The following is a 26,375-nucleotide window of genomic DNA, read 5'->3' as shown; positions in this document are numbered from 1 at the left end:
CAGAGCGAGCCCGGCCGCCAGGGCAGCCCTGAGGCCCCGCCCGGGAAGGGAAGCGGAAGCGCGGCCCACGGGGAGCTTCCCTGGGTGATGTCGCCACACCGGCGCCGACCGAGACCCTCTGTGCGGGCGGGGCAGGCGGCGGCTCTGCGGCTGTGCCCGTGAGTGCGATGCGGTGCGATGTCGGGGTCGCAGCCCGGCCTAAGCCGGGCGGGAGCCGCTGGATGCCGGGCGGGAGTGCTGTGCCGGAATCCCGGCTACGAGGCGTGGGGCGGGAGCGGTGGGAGCGGTGGGAGAGGCAGGTTCTCCTCCCGGTACGGGCACGGCGCTGCGTCCGGGCACTGGGCCCTCGGCCCTCGCTCGCAGCACTCTATGCTCCGCTCCGAGCCTGACAGCCCCTTGGGGCCGCCTCCGCCGCGGCAGCGCCGGGCAGGACCGTTCGGGAAAGACCCTGGAGGTCTGCGCGCCCCGCTGCGCCTGCTTCCTGCTGCGCGGCCAGACCCTTGGACTCGGCTGTTCCGCAGCGGGAAGATGCTGCTGTACACGAGTTTCGGCTGGGGCCGGTGCAGCCGCACTTACCTTGCCTTTCTCTCTCATTGCCTTTTCTCCTAGCGAAAAATCTTACTTAGATGCTCTTACGGCTGTTTTTGTCCTAGTGTCAGCCCTCTCAGTGTGAGCTTGGATGCTTGGTTGTTTGTTTTGTTGTGTTGTTTTCCTCTGGCTAATGAACGTACTTAGTAAGTTGCGTTTCACAATTGCTCATTGTGGGTGCGATCGTTTTTAAATTATTATCAATTATGAACCTGTGAAAGGAGATAATTAATGGGTGTGTATGTGGCAAATTGAAGATACTTACGTGGGTATGTTTGCACCAGTTTGATTCACTAGTACATTTCAGTAGTCACTGTGGAAATGTAAGAGCCAAAGCATTACCTGCTGGAAGCTGAAAAGTGAGTACTGGTACGTTTAAGCCTTCGTCTAGCAACCAGTGTCATCTCAAAATCAGTCAGATGGCAGAGTTCAGTCTTAAAATTCACTGGGCCAGTGTTCAAATTTACAGCTTTACTCTTTCTTGGAAACTAGTTTGAGTAAAGGGGTTTTGTGCCTGAGTGCATGGTTGTAAGAACTATGGGACAATAAGTCTTGTTTGCGGCAGTTCAGAATTCACTGAGCTGCAAGGGCTGTATTATTCGGGTAGAAGGAGAGGTTTTATTGTTTTGTCTGTAAGGTTTGGGAGTTAGGGACATTGTGTTTTGGGAAGCTCTATCGTTTTTTCTTTTTTATATAAATATTTACCAGTATATCTGAAAGAATAGATTATACATTCCCCAGTACAAATTTGCTTTTTATCTAGATAAAGAAATAACACTTTTCAGAAAGACAGTTCCTCTCTGCACTTGGGAATTTGTTCTTTCTATTTCTAAAATGCAACATCACAAGTCAGTTGGATCAATTTAGTAAGAAGGTATTTTCAACTTGAATTGTTGGAAGAGGTTTGTCTTACTATGAGTATCTGTTTTTCTATTATCTGCTAGCTGTTATTGCACTGCAGTCTTGTGAAAGGTCTGGCTTCACAGGACAATTACTTTTAGTGAACAGGTGGTGACCTGATTTGATTTTTTTTTTTCCCCCTTTAAAGCACCTGGAAGACTCCAGTGAAAATTGGAGTGTGACAAGTCAGTGGAGGAAGAGAGTTGTTGTTTCTGTTCCATGGATCCCTTGGGTGCTCCTTCCCAGTTTGTGGATGTTGATAGCCTGCCAGGCTGGAGTGATGCCTATGAGGCCAAGCAGCTGGATTGCCACCAAAGTCCTGTGGAAAAAGATCGAGTTGATGTTAGATCACCTTTTCCATACAGGAAAGACATCAGTGAAAAAATAATCTTGTGGTAAGTTTGAATGGCTCTCATATGTCGCTTGTCACTTCTCCATTTACTGCAGGATCTATATATTCGTGTAATGATCACTGCTGTAGAATAAGGCCTCTAAATCCTCTTTTCTTGAATCAAACATTACAGATCTGGGAAGAAAATAATCTTCTTGTTCACTGTAACTTCTAAAGTCTGTGATTTTGCTCCACTGTAGGTTGTACTCATAAGCAGTCCTTGATGCAGCAGACTGGAGCTGTGCTTCCTACTGTGGTACTGTAGGCTTAGTATCAAAACCTAGTTGGGCAATTGCATATGAGATTTTTATTTTAAAAAATATGTTTGCTGTCTGCTAGTTTTTCTTGTACTTGCTGGTATTATTCTTCCTTCACTTTTCTGTTTTAAATCAGTGTTTCACTCCTGTGGTTATTGTGGTTTGCTTTTGGCTCTTCCTGCCCTTCCTTCTTCCATTCTGTTTTGTCTCCATGACTTTTCTTCCAAAATCTATTGATAAAATGTAGTGTGCTACCAGTGTTTCTTTCCTGTAACACAGGGATTTGAGCCTGCTCTTTAAATTAATAACTCTTAATCAGTGTGAAGGGAGAAGAATTTCTCAGGGATGCAGATTCAGGGATCAGCCTGAACCTCTTTCTGGTTAATGTATGCAGGAGATGGGGCTGTTGATGGATTTTCTGAACTCAATTAAGTAATGAAAGAGAGGAGTAAAATACAGTAAAAAAAGAGAGGAGTAAAAGGTTAAATATTAAATACCTCTTACAGCTTGGTCAAATGTGTGCAGTTTCAACCATTAGTTTTGTCTCTCCCTGTGCGCGGAATCTGTATTTCCCTTCCTATGCTCTTTGATCCCTAAATCCCTGATGGCTGCTGCTGTGACAAAAAGCAGGTCAAAGTTCTGCTACTCCATTGTCTTGTATGCATCTGTGCCTTGTTTATCTTCTTCATGTCTGATCTTTGGACAGCAGAATGATGAACATGACCAACTTGAGGGTTCAAAATTTAGGAACCAAGGAAAAGAAAACTTGTCCAGCTGCAGCGTCACTCTACACCTATAGTGGTCTGAGGAGCCAACAGTCTGTCTGCAAAAATAAAGGAGTGTATTGAAAAAGTGGTTAATTTTTGAAAGAATGTAACATAAAGACTGTCCTCTTATCCCCAAGAGAAAATATGTGGGTTTTTGGAAGTGTTACAGTCCATCAGTTTAACAATATGATTTGCATATTTGCTGCCTGAACTGCCCTACATACAACTACAGCACTGCCTCTTATGCAAACATCCCTCAGTTATTGCTATGGCTGGAACTCTTTAAGGAGGTGATGTTTTGCATGCAGTCTGTCTTCATCAGGTAGAGCTGAAAGATGATTTGGCTTGGTGAGGATGTCAGGTTACGCTACGCTGTGTGGGCATCCGAGTCCTGTTAATGCTTTTCCTGTAACTTGACATTTCCTTGCTTGTCAGCACTGATTTGAGAATATCCTGCTTAGTTGTACATTCAGGCTGCAATAAACTGTTTCCTCAGGAAAGGAGATGTCGCATTACTGAACTGCACGGCCATCGTAAACACCAGCAATGAGACTCTCACAGATAAGAACCCAGTGTCTGAGAGTATATTCATGCATGCTGGGCCTGACCTGAAGGATGAGCTCCAGAAGCTCAAAGGTAAGTGGCCAGGGACATTTTTATCTTATTGAAATCTCCTGTCCTTGCATAGTACGAAGCACCGGGAAAGGTGCTACGAAAAGGTAGAGCTGCCCCCAGCCCCCAGCAGTTGGTATTAACCTGAATGGGGGAGACACCTGCAAATCTAGCCTCTTTTTGTGGTTCACATTACAGATAATTGAAAGTCTGTGGCAGATACTTGAGTTGATGAGCCCTTACTTTGTGATACAATAATCCTATTGCTGTCAGAAGCCACTTTGAGCAGTTAGCTTATCAGAGCTTTTGCTCAAGGGACCTGTCCTGTACATCTTGAGATTTTTATCCTGTTCTATGTGCTTACATGTCTGACAGAGACTGAAGTTCACCATTGAAGAAATTAAGTGGATTCTGTCATGCACTTTGTGTATCCTCTTTCAGAATATTAATATACACGCAGTCTTTCAGAAAGATACAGTAATAATAGATGGATTGATAAAGTATTGCATGTCTAAGTAAGGTCTTTGTGACTTCTTAAGTTGGTTGATTCATTTGTCTCTTGTGTACAACAAATTGCTTTATTGGAAAGCTACAAGAGCATCTCTAATGCAAGGATATTCTAGAGATGGATGAGGTTTGCCTGGAGTCTTTGTTAACAAAGTTTATTGCTGATAATGGGAAATGAATACTCAGCCTTTTTTTTCTCATCTAGCAGGCACTGGGAATAAGAGTTTCCTTATTTTGTGTGTGACAAAGAAGAGTTTATAGTTATCCAAGGTCATACAGAAGACTAATATGGTTTACAGATAAAAATTTGCATCTCTAGAAAGTATGTTACTGAACTAAGTTTTGGGGTCTCTGTGTGGTACTGCTCACTCTGGATAACAGGGTACTGCTCACTCACGATAGCAGCTTAATCTCCTTACACCATTACAAATTGGATATAGAAGAGCCAAATTTCTAATATAAACTCTCAGTAGCTTAAATTACAATTGAATAGAAATCTTGTTTCTATAAAATCATCCTTTATGATTCAGCTTGGTTTTTTTTGAGTAATCTAGAAATAAAACAGGAGGGAAAGTAACCATTTTCTAACAGAGCAAAAATTCAATGTGTGATGTAGGTGGAAATTAAAATACTATTGGTGCTCTAGAGTAGTTAGGACCCCACTATATATGCTGAAACTGTTTTAAGATATGCTTGGGTTTCTTGTGTGCACTGAGGTGGGAAGAGAGGATTTCAAGGAGTGCTAAAGTCGGAGATATGTCAACTCTGTAGGGAGTTGTTGTGGCCAGCTTCTTAAATTCCGTTTTACCTTGCTGAGTTATACATAGCTTTGCATCTTCTAGCACAGTGAAAACACTTACGTCTTCTCCCTGTAATGCATTCTGCAGGTTCACAACTCCCTATGAAGACACTTCTCTTTTAATCTTGTGCCAAGTGTTTTATGGAAATCAGTTCTTCTGTGAAACCCTACTGACATGTTGTGTGGGGGAGGAAAGAGAGGCTGGATTACAGATTTGGCATTTGAGCACCCATAGTATGTTTGTCACAGTAACAGAAGTAGATGGAGAGCTTAGTAGAATCAGTTTAGGATTCATTTGTCACCTCTGCTTCCTTTTTGCCCTCTCCCGTTTAGCCTTGATATTTTTTTGTTGGAGAATGTTTGTGCTGAGAAAGTGAAAATGCATGGCCTGTGTTCTAAAGCTGTAACATACATTTTCTGTTAGGTTTTCCTGCTTTATTCCTGCTGCTTGGTATATATTCATATTTCATAGTTCTGAGGAAAATCGTGATCTGAAAGCATGTGACATGCTGACTCTTCAAAGGCTTGTGTCTTCTTTAAGGTCCAGCTAAGTTGTATGTTCCTGGGAGCAGCATAAGTTTTGATTCATGCAGAAATACTACAGCTGGGGGCAGGCTTGCAGATGGAGTGCTATTGCTAGAAGCTTGCTTATCAACAAATATTTGTTGCAGTCTAATAAAGACTTTCTGTGGCAGAAGTCTTCCAGCTTCGGTGATGCTTTTTCTGCGCCACACGTGATGTAGAGGATTCACTTTGCATTTTAAAATTGGAAAAAAGCTATTCTAATAGCTGAAATCTTCATGCATGTTGCTAGCTTTCCTGAGCAATGAGGAAAGAGTGGGAGCGATCCCTGTTCAGTGGGCATCTTAAGCCAAGCTCCTGCAGCACTGCTTGAAGAGTAGCTGCAGCTACCTCTTCCTGTCTAATTCCCAGCAACGCATAAGAAGGTCAGGTTGAAAGGTAATCCAATGAAAATACTAATTTTCAGTCAGAGCAGAAAGCTGAAATGCAGCTGTACAAGCAGAAGGAAGAAGGTTAGAAAATACTTGTCTTCAAGGGTAGGGAAAGAGAGACACTAGAAGTACTACTTTAGCTGTCCAGACCTGGAGTGGACTAGATTTAGAAGAAGGGGAAGTTTAGCAGACTTTTCTTCTATGTGCTGAAGGAAAAACACTTCAAACACAGAATCTGTTCCTAGAGTCTGTAACTGGAAGATGCTGTGAATGGAACAATTAAATGTATTGCCTGAACTTCCTTTCCTTGAGACTAGACAACTAGTCTGTCCAGAGAGTACGGGCTGTATGAGGATCATATGTCTGCCTTGTGGACATGCAGAAACTTGGAAAACAAAGCAAGCTACCTCATTCTGGGAGCATAAATTAAACAAATGTATTATCTATTCAGTTTTAATAGCTTTGCCAGTGACTGGTTTGTTTGATTAAGGAGACTTGTAATCATTTTATCCAAAAAGCGGTCTCCCCAAACCAAGTTGTTAAATTTAGAAGGACTTTTTACTGCTAGCTTGTATGTATGTGCATCCGTTCTCTGCGTGTTATTACATCATTGCTTCCTTTGCTCTGTAAATAGTGTATAAGCACTGCAATTAAGACAGCATTTCTACCAATATTTGGTTATTTCTTACATGCATAGTTTTAAAATTGAGAGAAATGAGCAGAGTTCTTGTCTCCTCAGCCTGACTAGGTGCTAAGCAGCCGGTATGAGATAGAATGCTGTCCTTAATATTTGATGTCTAAAATGCCAAATTCCATGTGTGAAGTGGAGGAGGACAAGGGCTTGGATACTTCTGGCTTTCTTACCATAACATGTACACTTCCCCTCATGTTTTATTTATGCCAGGCTGCAGGACAGGCGAAGCCAAGCTGACGAAAGGCTTTAACCTGGCTGCGCGTTTCATCATTCACACGGTGGGCCCCAAGTACAAGAGTCGGTACCGCACGGCGGCCGAGAGCTCCCTGTACAGCTGCTACCGCAACGTGCTGCAGCTCGCCAGGTAAGCACAGCTCACACACGGGGTGCCATCGGGGCACAGTGTCCTGGAAACGCGTCTCTGCGCAAGGATCTCACCTCTGTGAGTGTCTTCTCCTGGATGCTGGGTCTGGTTAAGGACATGAGAGCGTGAGTGGCTTCAGGGTGCGCTTCATGCCTTTGGTTATCTCTGCTGTGGTGTAGATAAAATGTGCAGAGAGATCTGGGCTGGTTCAAGCCGTGAAATTGCTAGAGCTATGCAGCATTTGGTTCCTCAAAGGAGAAACATTAATGATTGCTTTGGGTTCTGTGCTGCAACAAGTGTTAAGTGAGCTTGCTTCAGCAGCAACCTCACGTGTCTGCAGCCATGTGGCTACACCCACAGGCAGATCTGATTGCTGTTAGTTCATGTGTTTGGCTTCTCTGCCCTTGTACAAGAGACAGCTAAAATTTTGAGTCAGGGTATAAGGTTATTTTTAAATCTACAGTTGCAGCAGCTGGGTTTTTCGTTTTTCCCCCTTTTGTCTGCGGTATTTTCTACTTCCTCTTAACTAGCTGGGGTTTTTCTTCCTATTTTTCTGTGTTCTGTTCTTCTCCTATGACAACTGTTGTAGAGGTAGCAGTCACAAAATATGCCTGAGTGAGAGCAATGTCAGAAAGCATACCCAATAATTTTTTTAGGTTTGGGAATACCAATTCTTCCAAGATTGAACTTTGTTTTACAGTGCAATAGTACCTGTTTCATTCTCAAGATTACAGCTGTGGTTTTTAGCAAGTGCCAGTTTTCCTCTGCCTTAGAAGTTACAAGCAAATTCAGGCCTGGATTGAAACATGTTAAAAATTATTTTTAAAATCTTATACTTCTGCTTATTTAATGTCTTTCAGTCAATCTATTTTCTAGACGAACTTTTGATGTTTGTGAAATTGTCTGTTATCTCTGAGCTTGCTCAAACTCCTTTGATTACTGTTGGCAACAGCTCTGCCTTACTCTTTTGAAAATATGTCTCAGTGCTGGAAGCATCTTACTGGTCTTAAAGTATGTGTCACTCCATTCTGATAGTTGTCTAATCATACCTAAGATGAGTAAGCCCCTTTGGCTTATGTCCAGACCTCTAACAAAACAAAATTGTTGGTCGTATGAAGAAACAGGAGTGTGTATGCATTGAAGAGCACCTTCTTTTTCCCTCCTTCTCCTTACTGTCAATCCTAAACAGGAACAAAAGTATTTTGAGCAAGGATTGCAGGGAATTTGAGGAAACAACTTCATTCAGGACGAGGAACTGTAGGAACAATATAGCCAGATGGAAGGTAAGGTAGTGAGGTAGAAGGAGAAATCTGAAAACAAGCACTTGAGGAAGCAGAGGGAATAACTGGTTCTCTCTTTCTCTACCTAATGAGGGTGTGTGCATCTTGCCATGGAAGAATCCTCCTGCAAAAACCTGAAAGAGGGTTTCTGCTGCTTAGACCCAGGGAAGAAGTTCATGGTGCTCCCTTACTGTCCTGACAGGTATCTGTTTGCACCTGGCTGTCTATTAATTTGTTTCTCTTTTTCTGGATTCCAGGGAACAGGCAATGTGCTCCATAGGATTTTGTGTCATTAACACTCTGAAAAGATGCTACCCTTTGGAGGATGCAACCCACATAGCACTGCGTAAGTGTGTTGGCAAACAGCATAAACTCAGTAGGTCACTTTCCTCTGACAAATTGCTCTTGAAATGGGGAAACCTGTTTTTCAGGGGCCTGTGGTTCATTGGAGCCTGTAAAAAGGCAAGGCATTCCATAGTTGATCAGAAAATGGAAGATAAAAACAAATTATCCTTTCTCTCAATAAAGATCCCTGAGATCTCATCAGTGAAGATCCATGGGAATCTTTGCTGGAACTTGCATTCTTCAGTACATTCATTTATAACTTGAAAAAGATGCTACAAGTGAGGTGAGAGTTTGCTGCTTATATAAATTTGTTCAGAGGAGCCAAGATGAGGCCTTACTGTTGAATACTTGTAGGCAGACTCGAGCAACAGTGAACTTCATCTGCTGTTTTAGTGTCATCAGCACATCCAAATGCAAAATTATATCCTTCCCCCACTGACCCACTCCTACAGGCTTCTGCCTTAAAATACAAAATGATGGGCTGATTATAGGCAGCAAAACATTGAGATGATAATAGTTCCATGAAAGCAACAGCTCAGAGAAACTCAAAACAGCAAGCTAAGTAAGACATGCTTTGCAATCAGTCAGTGCTTTGTTCACCCTTTAAAGCTGCACATTCAAAAATAATATAGTAGACAGGGATGTTGAGGAAGTTAACAAGAATAGCAAAATGCAAGAAATAGTGAAATGAGCTCAAGACATTTTCAGACTGGAATATACCTGACTTGAGGGGAGTGTGGTAGATATCTATAAACTCCTGAGTGGCATGGAAATGGCAAAAAGGAATCAGCTGTTCACTGTCTCCCAGAATAAAAACCATCAAACCATGCCAGTTCAGAACAAACAAAGGGAAATGGTTCTTGTGCTTATTTGTTTTATCGAAATTCATAATAAAAAGCACTGCTAAAAGTTTTCAAATTTCCTTGTGCTCAAGAGAAAACTATATTAAAAAAAAAAAATGAACACCGCTGAAAACAAATCAGAAAACATCCTAGGTTGAAAATGAAGTATAGAAAAATGCTCAAACAATAATATTATATACACTTGTACATATACTTATATACTGGTTCCTACTTTTCCCCCATCTCTTTTGGCTTTTTCACATGTTCACATACCTTCAGAACTGTTTCCTGTCAAACTACACAACTGCATTTGTTTTGTAAAGTAGTATCACAGGTCAACACACTTGCATAGGAATTTGTGTACAGTAGTACACAGGAAGCATTTGAAAATAGCTCATTTTTTCCCCTCTGTTGTTTTTTCAACTCCCACAAAAGTATTCATTGTAGATAACTCCTTTTATTGCTCTTCTGATGTAGAGAAGACCTTCAGAGACCTTCTCTGTAGGTCTGTGTGCCACTTGATAAAGTACTCCCATACCGGCCAATTTGTTTGGATACTTTCTCTCATGATTTGCAAACAGAATTTTTATATGCCTGTTTGGCACACTGATGCCAGAGATTTGTCTTGCTGAGCCCGCCTTCAACCAGAGTCTGTGTAGCTTGCTTATATTGCTTTGGCAATATAATAATACAACTTAGGGCACAGTGACTTGTTCTAATAAAGTCTGGTTTTAACAATTTGCACAGGACTGTCAAAGGATTTGGCTTGATTTTTCAGGGCCATTGACTCACAGTCTAAGGAATGACTCGTAAGCTAAAATCAGAGAGATTTATTATCTATTTGTGTCTCTCTCTAAAGTCAGTACTGGGAGAGAGTGGAGATGGAGCTTCCAATATACCCAGCAACCCATTTGGTGTGTTAAACCACCACTTAATCCAGACTTGCCTACAGCCTATGGAGATATTTAGTATGAGGAGAGATGTATCTCTCTTCTGCACTCTGAGTTCTTCACTTGCAGCTGTGTGTAGGTTTCTCCTTCCATTTTACTAACTACATTTAATATGCTTCCTTGCAGGCACAGTTAGGAGGTTTCTGGAGGTTCATGGAGAGACTCTGGAGAAAGTGGTGTTTGCTGTCTCTGAGCTTGAAGAGGTATGTTCTTGGAATTCATTCCACCAAAATTCCTGGACGTGATTGATCTCTGCAGCAGTAAACCTGGATTTGGATTTCCCTTTCAGATCACAGACTTTTGGTCTTGCAGCAGAAGTGTGCCCTTCTTAGCATAGCTTCTTTTCCAGAACTGTTCATGCTTTAACAGTCACTATGGACACTTTGAGAATCTCTCTGCTCCTGGCTTCTGTGTTGCTGAGCTGTGCACAGGGAGCAGTAGCAGAGGTGATAGCATGCAGTTGTTCTGGATACTATCCATTAGCAAGAAAGGAAATTCCTGACACAAAGTTTCCTCCTTACACAAAGATGTGTTTGAGGAGGGCCTGTTCAGCATCCCTTACAGATCACATACAAAGATCTGGAACACTGCTTGCTGGCTTGTTGGAAAAGCAAACTTGACAGTTAGTGATCCATGTTCTGAGAGTTGCAGGCAGTTTGAATGTTGATTTTCCTTGTACATCAAATTTGTTCCTGTGCAGAACACCCACACTGTGTTCAGGTTCTATGGCATATGGATAAGGAAAATAACTAATTTTGTGGAGGTCATAAAACTGCTAATCAGTTGGAGAGGACCCATGAAGTGATATATTCTGTAGAGAATTTCATATTTTCCTTCATGTGAGAAGGGATTTTCTTGTTTGATTGGTGCTTTTTCTTTTTTCCCAGGCAGATCACTAAAAGTGATCTGTGTAGTGATGCATTTGAACATAAGCAACGTGTGCTGAAATCTGTTGTCCATGTATATATTAACTTCATTACAAAGCTAAAGTATCTGCATTCTACCTGAGTTCATGCATATTTTAGCTAATCCTCTCAAAGTCGTTCGCTAGTGTGCCAAAAAACCAAAAAAAGTTAACCTTTATCAAGGTTACTTGATAAAGTATTCCCAGCTTTACAGCCCAAAGGAACCACTGAGGGAGGCAGTACTTTGCCTCCAAACAGCTGAGAAGTTCCCTGCTGCAATGGCAGATGCTGTTTAAGTGAAGAGCATGGATGCATGATAGACCCTTCACGCATTTTTCTTATTTGTAGGCCACTTACCAGAAGTTGCTGCCTCTGTATTTTCCGAGATCACTGGAAGAAGAGGTCCAGTCCCTGCCTTACCTCCCTGCAGATATTGGCAATGCGGAAGGGGAGCCGGTAGTACCAGAGCGGCAGATCAGGATTACTGAAAAGCCAGGCATTCCAGATGGTGAGTTTGGAACTGGACTTTGGACTAAGCATCTCTCTGTGAGAAAGTCAGTGGGAAAAACAGAAAAGGAGAGAGATGTTTTCCTACTTCAATGCACCAAAGTCAGGTTATAGTGATTCCAGTTTTCAAGCTGCCTCATTGGCTTCCTGTGTTTCCCAGCAGTAACTGCAGTAGAGCTGTTCTGTCTTTTCCTTTCTTGGTGGAAGAGGTGGGTAGTTGATTCCCTTTGTACATTTTTTCCCCAAAGCGATTAAGATCTTTGAAGGTGTTTTTGCAGAGTCTTATGCAGTCCCTAACTGAAAAAGGTACTATGGTTAATGGTCTGTCTTGTGTATTAGCAAAGTGTTGTTTATAGAAATGTTGTCTCAAATTATATGATTCTATTGATACAGCGGGAATACAGTGCATCCAGCTAGCAGATGGGCAATGAAAACTAGCAGAAACACCTTAATAAAATAACTAGAGAAACCCAGAGATGAGTGTTTGGAGGTGGCTATCAAAGTGTAATTGTTTGTAAAGAGGTTGCCTAGATGTCAGGGTAGACATGAGATACATGTGGCAAAGCATGTACACAGCAGACACATTCTGCCTTACTTGTTAAGCAGTGGTGTGCAAGTTTCATATCCTTAAACTATCCAAAACGGATAACTTGGAATTAAGTTCAATTTTCTGCTTTTGCATAGCCAGTTGGGTGAATATGGATGAATACTTGATATTTGCTACTGTGTCTGAGCAGTGTGAGGTATTCAACCACTAGCTAATAATTCGTGAAATTACTGGATTTGCATAGGTAAGAGGGAATTTGCATAGTGGAATCCTGCACTCTAGTTCCATTGGTGCTATAGCATGCCATGCTAAAAGGGGAATCTCAGTTCCTGTCCAGATTGCCCAGAGAGACAATCCTGGAAGTCTTAGCAACATGCCTGCATGGCATGAATTCAGTGGAGCATTCTGGTATTGTCACCAGCAAGTCAGCCTGTGTTCTTCTATTTCGTCACCCAGTCATGTTGTAAACAATACTATAAATACTACACTGAGATCACTGCAGCATTTGTTCAGGAAGTGTCAGTGATACAAAAAATGAGCCCTTTCTACAGTACAGCATCTGAACTGAATAAAGCTGCAGCATCTGTGCTTCTGCATGCTAATTTTCCCCCTTTTGACAAGTAGGATGACTGTAAAGTTCAAGTAGGATCCTGTAAAGCTGAAGTCACTCTCTCAGAACTTGTTTTTCAGGAGAGTAACCCCTTTGTTATGAGCTTATGACTAGGACTTCCAGGTTATTTTCCAGGCAAACCAACATTTTAAGAGAGTTGTTCTCAATTACATGCTGTGATCTGCCAGTGGTACTGGTGAGGTATCAGAGCCACATCATGGTAACTCGGGTGTTTTGTGTTCATCTGTAGCATAATGACTGTGTTGTTTCACTGGGAAATGTACCGACTCATCAGCAGCATTGCTGTCCTGTACACAGCCCAAACATTTTGTACTATCTGTTTCTACTGCAGATGCTTCAGATGAAGAGGGTCTGGAGGCAGATTTGTCTTTCATTGGGTCACATGCTTTTGCCCGCATGGAGGGGGACGTTGATAAACAGAGGCGCCTCATCCTTCAGGGACAGTTGTCAGAGGCAGCACTGCAGAAACAGCATCAGAGGAAGTGAGAATTTGCTTGTGCATATGCATATTTGTGTTAGTTAGGGCCAACTCTTATGAATGATGGGTTTGTTATCTGTAAAGCCTCAGCTTCCAGCAGCAAATACAGGTAAATCATGGTGTCACCCTGAATTTATGTATTAGCCTCTTTTGCCTGAAGGGAGAAGGGATGGGACAGTACGAGAAAAAGAGAAGCTTGTGATGAACCCTTTAGCACACCCAGTGCATCCAGCAGCTGCTTTATGTGTTTGCCACAAGATGTCACTGTTTTGTCATCACTTTTTGTAGTGGGAACGCCTGCTTTTGATACTGCCCCCTTGTTCCTGAGGCTCTACACAAATAGCAAAACACTTTTCTTCCATTTCATAAATAAAAGAAGGTTCAGGCTTTCTCCCCCTCCCTGCCCTGGTAACCCTAATATGCATAATCACTTCTTTAGAAGGTAATTTCTTGCTGGACACCTCTTGAGGCTCAGTGTTGGCTTGTTTTGTCAGATGAGGCACTGAGCTGTTCACCAGTTGTTCATTAAACCAATTGCTGCATAGTGTTTGATATCTAGGCTTTTAAAGGAAATTTTCTCTTCTTTTTTTTTTTTTTTTTTTTTTTTGTATCTTTTAAACACTGACATATTTAAAGAAAAAAAATAGGAAAAACTCTGATATCTTTTCAGCCCAAATGCAATGCCACTATAGTTACTAGTTGATACGTATTAATATAGATTAATTGCCTGAGTGAAAACCATTAGGTGTAATGACACTAAATTTTATTTTTTAATACTTCTTTCTTTAAAAACTTGATAGTTGCTCCATAGGTCAGAAAACAGCAACATCAGAGAGAGCTCAGTCAGAAAAAGCTTGTTTTGTCCTTTGCTTTCTATATACCTCTTCAGGCTAATACTGCTGATCCAAAGGGGGCTTAAATCTGACCAGATGTTTTTGACTTTCTAGTTATAATCGCTGGCTGTGTCAGGCAAGAGCTGAAGACCTCTCTGACATTGCTTCTCTTAAAGCTTTGTACCAGACAGGTAAGTTCGGGATACTGATGACTAATCTATGTTGTCTTAAAGTAAAAATATTTTAATTGGGCTTGCATATACAATAGATCATGCTGAAAGCATAACTGTGTTTCTGGAGAGAAAATCTGTTCATCGCTTTGGCTGATCTCTTAGGCCTCATGAAAATCCAGAGCTTACCTCATTGTTTGTGTAAATACCAAGGTTGTGTGATACCTTCTGCTCAGTAGCTGCAAATTGCAATTTGTTTGCTTTAGACAAGACTCTGTGGGCTGCAAGAGGTCCATGATGTGTGCTGTGGGAATCTGTGCATTGGAGTTCAGAGCCTGGTTCTAGGAATAATTTTGCTTTGGTGGTAGAATTGCAAGTGAAAGGTTTTTTAAAATAAAACCCATGTTGTTATTTGATATTTAGGTAAATATGGAGTATTCAGGCAATGTGAAATTTCAGTCCTTAAATTTCTCAGTTGTGGTAAGTGAGATTTTGTATCCAGAATGGGTACTGGTATAGTGAGAGCAGTAACTAAGCATATTTTGTCTTGGAAGGAATGCATTTCCTTTTTCCTGTTGGAAACCAGATGCAGTACAAAAGTTCTGAGCTGAGGCTCTTTCTCCCTGGTTTGAAAAGGCCCAGCTACATAACCTGGCATGACTGAGAGAAGTTGGAACATCTTTCTTTCTTTTGTAGGTGTAGATAACTGTGGCCGCACTGTGATGGTGGTGGTTGGAAGGAATATCCCTGTGACATTGATAGACATGGAAAAGGTAAGGCTTTGTCAACTAGAGTAGCGTAGATTACATATGAATGTTTTGAATGGAAAAGTCTGACTATAAGAGTAATTCAGTGTTAATTCTAGAAACATCGTTTGTAGAAGGCTTAAGATGTTAACTAGAAAGTATTTTTACAGACAGATGAAAATATATATCCTTACAGAGCTATGTGTGCATTGGGGTGACATTTTCCAATGAGGCTATTTTTAGAAAAAACAGGGCTAGTATAGGCCCCTTCTTCTCAACAAGAAGGAGAGTTACCTTGCTTCCCTAACTGCCAAGATGTGAAGAGTGAAAAGTAGTGACTTAGATGTAGTTTTTCAGGGAAACAGCAAGAATGTATCTTCCATCTGTGAGGTCTGATAAACAAAAGGCTTCCAAGTTACAACAATCAGGTTGAAGACTTGGAATATTTACCTTGCTTTTGTAGCTGAAATGTAATGCCATCCAGCCTTGTGATTCCTGATATTTAGGTTAAATAAAGGAATTAAGATGTAATGCAACTGCAAAAGAGTTCTTTGCAAATATAAATTTTGATTCTTTCTGCCTCAGGCTCTTCTGTATTTCATCCATGTCATGGATCATATTGCAGTGAAGGAATATGTTTTGGTGTACTTCCATACGCTCACAAATGATTACAATCAACTGGACTCTAACTTCCTGAAGAAACTCTATGATGTTGTTGATGCCAAGTGAGTGTCTATAGGAAAGGAATATATTCCAGTCCTCCTCTGTGCTAAGCAAATATTTGCTATTCCCTGTATCTGATTACTCATTTCTTTCCGAGAGAGATCTAAATAACTAACAAAGGCAAGAAGGATGAGGTGTTTTCTTTCTTTCTTAAATCCATCTTTTTACCAGAAGTTGTATCCTCTTCAGTCTCTCTGGAGCTGTTGGGGAGGCACTCCTGTTGTCTTGTCTGTCAGAACTGGAGCTTTTGGAGCCTGGCTTTGTTAAAGTGTGTTGCTGGTTGTGAGAGGAGAGGTTTGGGTAACAGTGACAGTCATAATTTGTCCTTAACTTTTTTCATTTCCTACTTGAAACACTGAAGGCTGTGATGTCTCTAACTGAAAAATAACTGGTTTTGCCTTTTTTTTTTTCCCTTTCCCCTTTATATTTACTTTTTGGTGTCTGCCCTTACATTAGATCTAACTTTGTAAAATTACACCACAGGCACTTAAGAATAATGGTCTCTTTTGACAGTTGGCTTGTAGGTGACCTTAGTTGGAACTCACCTTTACATTTTTTTTTTTCTCTAAACCAGGTACAAGAGGAACTTGAAGGCATTGTATTTTGTCCACCCAACATTTCGTTCAAAGGTAAGGTAAATCTTACAAAAGAAGAATGTATCTTGCATGTTGGTGGAGTAGCACAAAGCCTGTAGCATGATGGATGTGGAGACATACAGAAAGTTCCCAAAATTAGGCAGTATCTTCTGGATCCACAGTCAGAACTTGAAGTTCATCCCATCTTTGATCTAGCTGCAATCTTCCAGCCTTTGTGATAAACTGAACCCCAATGCAGTGCACAGTCTGTGCCCTGGCTTTTGTGGGCTTTAACCAAAGAGGTGGAATCTTTGAATCATGTTTCTTTCAAAAGGAATCATCTTGTCATTTTTCCTGCTGTCTAGCTGGCAGGGTGGCAAACCATGACCAAACACTCAGAGAATTCTTTTTTGTGTAGTCCATCTCCTGGATGCTTCACCTTTTCTTTCACCACAAGAGTTATCACGTCTCCTGTGTGTCGCTTCAGAGCTGCTCTGGGAAGAGCAGAAAGTAGTCTCAGGTAGCACTGAGATTAGTCAGGGTTAGAGTAGAGAGCAGCAAAGAAAGATGGGAAGGATGCCTTTGATGGAGTGCAAAAAGAATCCTGTTAATCCATCAGGAGACAAAAAACCTGAACTTATCATGCACTAAGTTGTTACCCTTGGCTGGGATCTGTATAGGGCAACAGAAGATGGAGCTGGTTCCCTTCTGGACTTCATATCCACTACTCTATTGCAGCAGTATGAGTATTTCAGATGAACTAAGTGGCAGCAGCAGCCTTTCCTAGAATTTTTGTTTGTCCGTTTAAAACAGAAATCTGATCCTCCATGTTCACATCAGATTAACCTCTGCATTTATTCTGCTTTTTGCTGAGGTTAATCAAATTTGAGAAAATTATATGCCTGGAAAACACATCTGTTTGCACATGTTTAGCAAGAATTTCTCTGACTGCTAAATTTCCAGAGAGTCCTTTCTTTGCCTGTGCACAGCTGGGACATCATGAGTCTTGGAGCTTCCATGTTTTCATGGAGTTAAGACTGAGGCTTCCCAACAGCATAGCTTCCAGTTTCTGTTAGGTTATTAGTTATTCCTACAGAATACAAATCAGTGGTCTGTGTCCTAGAAGAGCTTCCAAGTCTGATACTCCTAAAAATGTAAGAGCTGGCATAGAACATTTCTAAGGTCACAGAGTTGAGTGGAAAAGCTGAAGCTAGGAAGTACTAGTGTTTTAGATTCTCAGCAGCACTTCACTCCCATCCTCTCTTCCCATACATTTCTATTTAGTTAAAAAACATTTTTTTGTTGTTGGAAGATGACAACTCATCCTCCCTGATGTCTGGTGCTATCTTGTCTGTCCCTTTGGAAACTGCAGTGGGACTCAACAGATCTGTAGGCGAAGCAGATGGTTGGTGGGAAGCAGGGAGGGTGAGAGACACAGAGTTCTCTAACTTGCTGGAACTAATATTGGTTTGTATCCTATTCTGGCAGCACAGCTGGAGGCAAAAGAGAATGTGTATCCATGTCTTTCTGCCAATCTTTTCTATAACTGGAAAGCAAGCAGGGTTGCTTCTGACTGTTGTGTGGACTGTCAGCTTATGAAACATGATGGGGAATATGCAGCAGAAAGCATGGTGAACAAGATCGCTGTTAAGAGGGAATGATATTTCTGTCTCCTTTCTTTGACTCTTTCAGGGCTCTTGTCCCCATGGAAGATTGCTAGCTCAAAAGCTTCAAATTTCTTCAAAAATGTTTAACACATTCATCTTTCTATTTGGATCACTTACTTCCTTCCCTAGAAGTAGTAGGAAATATTCCATGCCTCAAATTCAGGAGGAAAAGCCTGTGCATTCATGGGACTTCCCAAACACATCACCCTCATACACAGATCTTTGATGTCTGGTATAAATTGTCCCTTTCACAGCAGGGTTGAGTCCTGGCACACGGGCTATCTGCCATCTGTTAGAGTCACTTATGCTTATTTATGGGCTGAAAGGGATCAAGAGGCTTTTCATCATGTCTTTTGGAAAATCATACATCCCTAGAAAACCAGCATAGTTCTCCATGTACTTTAGGGTGCCAACAATGATTCTTTTTTTCGGTTTCTAGATATAAAACTGTTGTAAACGATGTGTTTTCTGAGGGTAATTGCCTGTCTAGAATACATGGGGTTTGGCATGCAAGGGGGAAGGTTCAAGAGTTATCCTAAAACACAGAGTAATTAAAGGAGGGTAAGCCACTGTGCACACATTTTTGTACAGTGCTCCTGTCTTTCCTCATGCTTTGGGTGTTCTTGTGATCTGTGAAATGTAGCTGTGCTTGTCATGAAATCGTAGTATAGATGTCAACAGTTCTGTAGGTTGGAGTGGCTCTTGCTGCATGAATGCTTCACTGCCAGGCCTCAGGTTCAGGTATCCATGAAGTGCCATCACAAATTCCTTTGTACTCTTGCATGCAAAGTTCCTCCTGCTTGTTTTTGATAAAGCTGCTGAGAGATAAAGGACTTTTGGAGGAATTTTTATGTGAATCCTCTCAGCTTCCCTCTTCTGAGAGCTCTCCAAACAAACTTTTTCAGAGCTTGTATTCTGAACTGAACTATAAATGTCTGGATCTGAAACGGTCTCACCCAGAGTAATTCTGTTTTCATTAACTGGCTGTGAATCAAGAATGTTTCAAAGCTGAAACATACCCAAAGACTCAAATTAGATATTCATAATCATCATACTCCTTGTATTTATCATGAACAATTCTTGGTTTGTTTTTCTGTAACAGTCCTAAAAGCAGTTTCTTGAGATCAGGTGCCAGTGGAAAGGTTGTTGCAAATCACTTAGGTCTTTTTCTGCACAATATCCTTCCAATTCGAATATAATTTCCCATATTTTAGTAAATTTCTCTTTGAGGTATGTCCAGATTAAGGGATTAGTGACACAACTGATCTGTGTTGTTGGTTTTTTTGTGGGAGACATCTCATACATTTAATGTGGGTTTATAGCTTGGCAGAGTGATCTTGACAACCTTTTATTTAGATTCAGAATATCAGGACAAGAAAAATGAAGGGAAACTTCAGCAGATGTCTAGATTTTTAACTTTCTTTGGCTGCTCTGGTATAATTTACTCTACTTTCAGTGCATTAACAGAGATTTGGTTTAATTTAAAGTGCATTGTCCTGTTACCAATAAGAAAATAGCTGCTCTTGTATTACTTTTTCTGTAACCTGTGATTATCAAGAATAGAAGTAATAGAAAAATTATCCAGAAACATTTCTGCCCCCCTCCCTTCTCTCTGTGTTCCTGGGTAAGATGCCAAGCTACAGTGGCTTGTATACTGAGAGGAAGGAGAGGAAAAAGAAAAAGCACTTTTCCCAACAGCAGTTTTTGTGATGGCTGCAAAAATAGCTCCTATTAGTCTTTTATGCATTAAACATCCATAGCAATTATGTTTAATGATTGTCATTCATAACACACCTTGAAGTCCATGCTACTTTGGTGCAAGATTGAGAAGGCATGTTTTACTCATTAAACTGTCACTTAGTGTCATTTATAAGAGGTCCTGTTAAAATAATATAATGAATAATGGCTGCCAGTAAAATTTGTCTCTCTGCTTTCCGCTAACATAAATCTCTAATTCTGCCCTCAAAATAATGAACTGATTTCAAATGTTCTGTTGTGTCCTTTACCTCCTTTTCTCTTTTTCACTATTCCTTTCTCATTAAAATAAGCTTTTTTTGAGGAGGCAGCACAGTTATTCCAGGACAGTTTTTAGGAATTGACTTTTTCTTTAATGTTACATTCAAGCAGTTCACTTTTATTGACTTAATCTTAGAATTTATTTGAAACTCATGCTTGCCTCAAGGCTTTTCTTTAAGTGTTGCTTTTTTTTTGTTAACTTCCTGCTGTCAAAGCAAAATTATCAAACAGAATGATAGAATGGTCAAGGTTGTAAAGGACTCTGGAGGTAATCTGCTCTGACCCCTGGCTGAAGAAGAGTCAGCAAGAGCTGGTTGCTCAGGACTATGTGATTGATCCCTCCTATGAGCATTTGTGACCTGTAGAACAGGTTTTTTCTTTTCCTTCAGTCTGTCAGGAAAGAAATAAAAAATAAATGAACAATAAGTAATACAGTACTTAATTTTGGAGAAGGTGAATTGAAAAGGTAAAGTTTGTGCAGTCAATCTAAGCAGGATTAGATTGCCGTCTTACTGGTCTTCAAAAATTCCATATCCTGTTTGTACCCAAAACAGACAGAGGTGTGAATATTTAAACTAAAATCTTGTAGAATAAGTTGATAGGCTCATTCTTGTATAGTTAAATTACTAAGGTTTTTATAAAAAAGGTGGTAAAACCAAAGCTCACTCAGACAACCCAAAGCCAGAAGGGAGATTTCAATACAATCTTTGGAAAGCCAAAAGTCTCCCTTTCTCTCACTTTAATTGGCCTTTCTTTCAAGTGCAAATGTGAATGTAAAGGGTTGAAAATGCTTCTGACAGAGTCAAATAGGTAATTTTCTGAACTGGCTAAACTTGGAGTGAGAACATATCTCTATACTGATGGGGTTTTGGGGACAAATAGCAGAATAGCTGTCACTCTTGGTAGAAAGGGACTTAAGCTGGCATTTGGGGAAGAGTGAGTGTAGAGTCAGAAAACACCAGCTTGAACCTCTCAAGACACTGCTTACTAGCAGTTGGTGGTGCATAATTCCTGACCTTGTTGTGTTATGGCAATGATTTTTGTGTTTCAAGTTCAACTCGAGCTTGTTTCACTGTGGAGTATTGCATTGAACTTGAAGGTTTTGAAGCAGCACCTTGTTAATTGGTTTTTATGGGGTTTTATTTTCAGGTCTCAGCATGGTTTTTCACAACCTTTACAGTCTCAGGGCTAAAGGACAAAATCCACTATGTGGAAAGCCTTCAGCAGTTGTTCACAGCCATACCCCCAGAACAGATGGATCTTCCCCCTTTCGTCCTCGAGTATGACGCCAGGGTAAGTGACTGCCTGTGGCCACCATGAGTCTGTGCCCTAAGAGCAGTTCTTGCACTGCTCCCATTCTGCTCTGCAAGAGCTTTAAAGGAACTAACTTCCATATCTTAAGAATGGGGAGAAGGAAAAGGGAAGGTTCCTGAAGAGTCTGTGGTGTTCTGTGAGTAATGATTCTCTGATTTTTTGTCTAGATCAGCCCAAGCAGAGGGCTTGGCTAAGGAGGCTGCTTTCCCATTAGGGCTGTCTCCTATGTGCTCATACCCTTCTGCAGCCAAGAATTGTAACATAACATACTAACAGCCTGTGATCAAAATAAAATTTGTGTTAACTGCTGTATACCTTACACTGGCTGGAAAAAAGAAATAGTAGCTGTTTCGTCTTCTCTGCCCCACATACTAAAAAGCATGCAGGAAAAAAAACCAAAAACACCAACAAAAAAGCAGGGAAAAAAAACCAGAACAGTAGAAAGGTGCCCTGCCTTTGTATAGGACCCTCTTCCCTTCTGCATCTCAGGTGTCTAACCAAATGGTGGCATGAATATGGTTTGCATTGGCAAAATCATTCCAATGACTATGTGATGTAACTCCAAAGTAGTAGCCAGAGCTGTGTGTCTGCATTTGTAGCTTTATCTGAGTCACTGGCTATGCCAACTTCATGGCTTCCTGCTGTCACAGCTTTTGCTTAATGGCAAAAGTTTTAACTTGCACTTTCTGCTTAGAACACAGGCTAAACCAAGGCCTGTGTTTGCGTCTTTACCAGCACAGTCCTCTCCTGGGTGAGTTGTGGCACGCACTGTGTACTCATGGAAGACAAAGCCAGAATACCTAATTATTTCTGCTTCTGTGACACTGTCACTGCACCAAGGTGTATTGGAGAAGACTTCTGTTCAACTGCTCATTCTGTTCTCATTGCAGGAAAATGGGCCTTACTATTCTTCTTATCCTCCATCCCCTGACTTGTGACCTGCAGTCCTGTGATGCTGCCAGTTTCCCATGGATCCAATGACCTGATGCCTGCCAAAACCTGTGCATTTACCTATGTACAGAATTCAGAGAGAGGGTTTTCCTCCCCCAGCTCTGGTATTTTTTTACTGATGAGATATTTTCAAGCACTCAAGCAATCAGAGAACTTTATGCCACTGTGAACTGTACAACTATTTCAAATATATTTATCCAATGGAAAAGCTGATTTAAAGATCACTAGATGTGTTTGTTTGGTTGTTTTGTTGTTGTTGTTGCTGCTGTTGTTTTTTGAAGCTGTTACATTATTTTTCTGAAGAGACTTTCTCTTTTCTGGGAAATGCTTCAAAAGCACTTGATCATATTTTAAACTGTTACTCTTTTCCAGCTCTGTTTGTAATATCTATTTCTGGCTGGTCTGTACAAATATTGTGTAGTACCAGCCTGACACATCACTCATCATATGGTCTGTGTTTCACATCTGATTATTTTCACTTTCTGTTAGTACTGATTACTTTAGTCTTGACCCAGCAAAACTATCTGGAATTGGGAATGCCATGTCTGCAGGCTGACAAAGCACTACAGCCAAGCCAACACTACTCCAGGATATAGTCCCATAAACTGCTAGGTGAGCTAGGAGCCTTGAAAAAGTCCCTGTCAGTTTTCATTGGATGATGTGAAGGACCATGTCAAGATACCACTACCCTCCAGTAAGAATAAAACTGAAAAGCATTTGTGGTTTCTTTTCTCTAACTATACTCATTTATGATCTCCTTTGTCGTGGCCAGATATGTTTGTATATGTGGATGCCATCTGCCTAAGCTGCATGGAGGGGAGGGGAAAATGGTGGCTCCAACACCAACTTCTGGTGGCAGAGATTGTTTTTTGAAGATGCCAGTGTCCCTCTGATTTCCTGTTACACTGACACTCATTGATTTTTGGCAGATATGATATATGCAAAACAGCTTAGCCAAAGGTTACTTGAACTGGAAGTGAAAAGTGTTTTGGGGCTGCCCATGGAAAGCTACAGGAGGAAGAAGGCTCCCTTGTGAAACAATCAGGGATGACAGGCCCAAATACAAAAGGATTAAATCCTTTGTAGGAAGAATGTCATAACACTACTGAATATGAAAATGATGGTATGATTTTCATTATTTGATTCCAGCTGCTTTCCTGCCCTGACTTGTGTCTGCTGCTCTCTCTCTACCAAAATTCAGTTTTCCTCATATTCCTTTTCTGCAATAACTACCATATTTAAACAATAGCAGAAGTCATTGCGAGATATCTTAGAACGTGACTATTCTTGCCTGTTGGGCCACTTGGAAATTACACTCCTCTCTTGTTTAAAGATACTGTAAACTGGTGAAATAAGCAGGGAAAAAATTCTCTCTTGGTCATCTAATTGTATGTCATGTTTTCTGTTTGCACTTAGAGAGTTTGGAGTGCTGTGTGAGACTGGCCTTACTGAGGTCCCTTTCTTTCCTACCTTTGCGTCCTGGCTTAGTGTCATGTTTATCCTGCAGGTATCCTCAGCATATTGGGATCTCTGTTGCTATGTCAGTAACAGATTACAGTAATCACTTTCCTGGGCTGTAACAGTTGCATATATACAACCTATAAACAGCAAGTGGGTTTGCTTTCTGAGTGTCCCTCAGGCTCCTTAAGTGATTCCATAATCACATCCAAGGTGCTGCTGAAACCTGGAAACTCCAGTGCAATGGAAAACTCCCTTAGTGCTAATACTTGGGAGCACCTTGAGGTCTGTTCACATGTGATTGATTCATCAATTTTCTGGTGGCTTTTGAGAAGGAAACAGCAGCAGTTTGTGCAGAGCAGCTACTATGTGTCCCTCCCACTTCTTTTCACCTAACTGTTTACAGCTGCCCTTGCCTAGTGACTTTTATAGCCAGCACTGAATTTTCCATGCTCCTCTAACAATTTGTGCAGCTTTCCACCCCCGTTAACCATCTGCTGTTTTTCACACCCATGGCATTTCCAGTGGGGCTGTTGCAGAATTGAGGCTTGCACTTAATGGGCAGATTAAAGGTGATTCAGAGCTTATTGTGGAAACCAAACTCTCAGCTTGACAGTTTTTAGATGGTTTCTGTCCCTTTAGCTCACAGATGGCTCAGTGTCATAAAACCTAAGTAGTTCTTGTTAGGACTCAGTCTGCACGTTTTCCAAACGTGCAGTCATTTTCAGAAATTATTTGGCTCAGTGAAGTGTGAATGTGCCTCCAGAGCACTTGCAAAGCAGAAAGGAGATTTTGGCACTGTGCATCTTATTGTGTATATTTTTCCCTTGAAAACTTTGCTTTAAATCTTATCTTTTTACCCAGTTATGGCAAATTTCAGTGGCAAAACAGACTGGCATTGTGCTGCAAAGATCCTGCATTTCCCAGTGAGTCTGGAGTTGTGACAATTTACCGGTTTTACGTTTTTAATGGAGACATTTGAAAATGTAATGTGACAGTGAAAAAAACCAAATCATTGAAATGCTCAGGATATTCACTGCTATTAAAATGTTCCATTGCTTGATTCTAAGATGAAAAAAACTGCATTAACCAGATGAGCTGCATTTGTTTTAGGCAGTGATAAACACAGGCCTGCCCTACTTAAGGGTGGATACAATGCTGTCCTCTGGAAGGTGGCCTGGGAGGCAATCTGTGCATGTCATAACTAGGCATTTTGACATCCCTACCTGTTGCAGAAGTCCTGATGAAGGGTTTATTGTCTTGCTTAAAGCCATCTTGCACCATCTGCAGGCTCTAAAAGGGGAGTCTCCTCAGAGAAGTGTATTATTGTAATTATGAGGGTCATTATTCACCTCAGCATGGCCCAGGATGTTACAGTGGTAGAGTGGCATCATTGTTGTCAGTAAAACTAAGCTGTGGTGCTCAGGCACTCCTTGGCTGCTCCTGTTTTGACAGTTCCTGTATTCTTTCAGTGGCACTGCCATTAGATGTCTTAAGTCTGACTATGAACAGGTGATTCACAGTGTCCACGCTTACCTGTCTTCATTTGCCCAGGCTGTTTGTAGCAATTGCCAAGGCAGTGACAGATAAATATCTGGTGGCTGCTGCTCTTGTTGTGTGTTGTGCTGATTTCTCAACTGGATGCTTTTGGGAAGTGGCAAGAAGCTGTGGGCAAAGTCAGACTGTCTACAGGCCTTTGAGCCAGGGTGAATTTAGAGAGTCACACAATGTTTTGGACTGGAAGGGACCTAAAAAGGTCATCTAGTTCCATCTCCCCTGCCATGGGAGCCTTTCACTAGAACATGTTGCTCAAAGCCCCATCCAGCCTGGCCTTGAACAGTTCCAGGGATGGAGCATCCACAGATTCTCTGGACAGCCTGTTCTTGTGCCTTGTTTGCCATGTACACTTGAACCTGAACTGTTCCTTTTTCCTATGCTCTGCTGCTCACGAAATTCAAGGATGAAAACAGGGCTGCTGAGTATTTTGGGCATCTCTTCTGCAGTGGTTGCCTGAACTCCTGTTTTTCCTACTGCAGATGCCTCTGTTGCCTCAGCTTTGCATTGAACAAGGCCTTCTCCCCAGTCTGTCCCTGAGCACCTCTGTGTCTGCAGTGCTGCACCAGATTAGCATCCTGCTGCTGAGAACAGACACTCCATGTGAAATTAATTTAGATGGTTCTGCTATTCAGCAAGCTGATACCAGCCCTTTCCCCCGTCAAACTGAAAAACAAGAGCAAAAGGAATTATCCCCTTTCCTTGGCCTCTCTGGGATGAATCTCCTGTTACATTTGTGACCAAGCAACCAGCTAGTCCTGCTCTGAAACTCGTTTGCACCTCTAAGTGTAATACAGGAATTCCTGACTGTGTTGATCCTGGCTTAATAGTGACTGTGACTTCTGTTAGCAAGTGCAGTCTTGGGAGAGGAAAGGAATTCTTTCAGCTGTATTTGGGGAAGAAGGCAAGAGGAAAACTACCTGAAACAATCCTATTTGTGATCCTTCAGTGCTAAGGAGGACTAACACCAATATATAGCCAGTACTACAGCAACCGACCCACTGGATAATCTCCAGGAAAGTAATAATCCCCAAATTAGAGGGATGAACAA

At 41.3% G+C, this 26,375-nt stretch overlaps 1 protein-coding gene across 2 annotated transcripts; it reads left to right on the top strand.

The window, feature by feature from the left end:
- Positions 1 to 22: 22 nt before the first annotated feature.
- GDAP2 (ganglioside induced differentiation associated protein 2) lies at positions 23 to 22,525 on the top strand. Of its 2 annotated transcripts, none has more exons than XM_079306444.1 (14): positions 23 to 158; positions 1,637 to 1,883; positions 3,400 to 3,539; positions 6,679 to 6,832; positions 8,370 to 8,458; positions 10,376 to 10,452; positions 11,503 to 11,662; positions 13,171 to 13,321; positions 14,265 to 14,341; positions 15,017 to 15,093; positions 15,652 to 15,791; positions 16,364 to 16,418; positions 21,197 to 21,340; positions 22,252 to 22,525. In XM_079306444.1, exons 2-14 carry the CDS (start codon positions 1,708 to 1,710, stop codon positions 22,297 to 22,299), a joined length of 1,488 nt encoding a protein of 495 aa, XP_079162570.1. In that variant the 5' UTR covers positions 23 to 158; positions 1,637 to 1,707; the 3' UTR covers positions 22,300 to 22,525. The 2 variants fall into 2 exon arrangements, with proteins under 2 accessions (XP_079162570.1, XP_079162571.1); XM_079306445.1 differs by lacking the exon at positions 23 to 158 and adding an exon at positions 171 to 311.
- Positions 22,526 to 26,375: the final 3,850 nt, after the last annotated feature.

The sequence above is a fragment of the Erithacus rubecula genome, assembly GCF_903797595.1.
Source record: "Erithacus rubecula genome assembly, chromosome: 1".
NCBI lineage: Eukaryota > Metazoa > Chordata > Aves > Passeriformes > Muscicapidae > Erithacus > Erithacus rubecula.
This window is presented reverse-complemented; position numbering and strand designations above follow the sequence as displayed.

Excerpts from the sequence above, each read along its gene's own strand:
- GDAP2 (XM_079306444.1), top strand. The coding sequence starts at position 1,708 with ATGGATCCCTTGGGTGCTCCTTCCCAGTTTGTGGATGTTGATAGCCTG. Across the intron at positions 3,540-6,678 it reads TGAGCTCCAGAAGCTCAAAG|GCTGCAGGACAGGCGAAGCC; the intron begins GTAAGTGGCCAG and ends TATTTATGCCAG. Across the intron at positions 21,341-22,251 it reads TCCTCGAGTATGACGCCAGG|GAAAATGGGCCTTACTATTC; the intron begins GTAAGTGACTGC and ends TTCTCATTGCAG.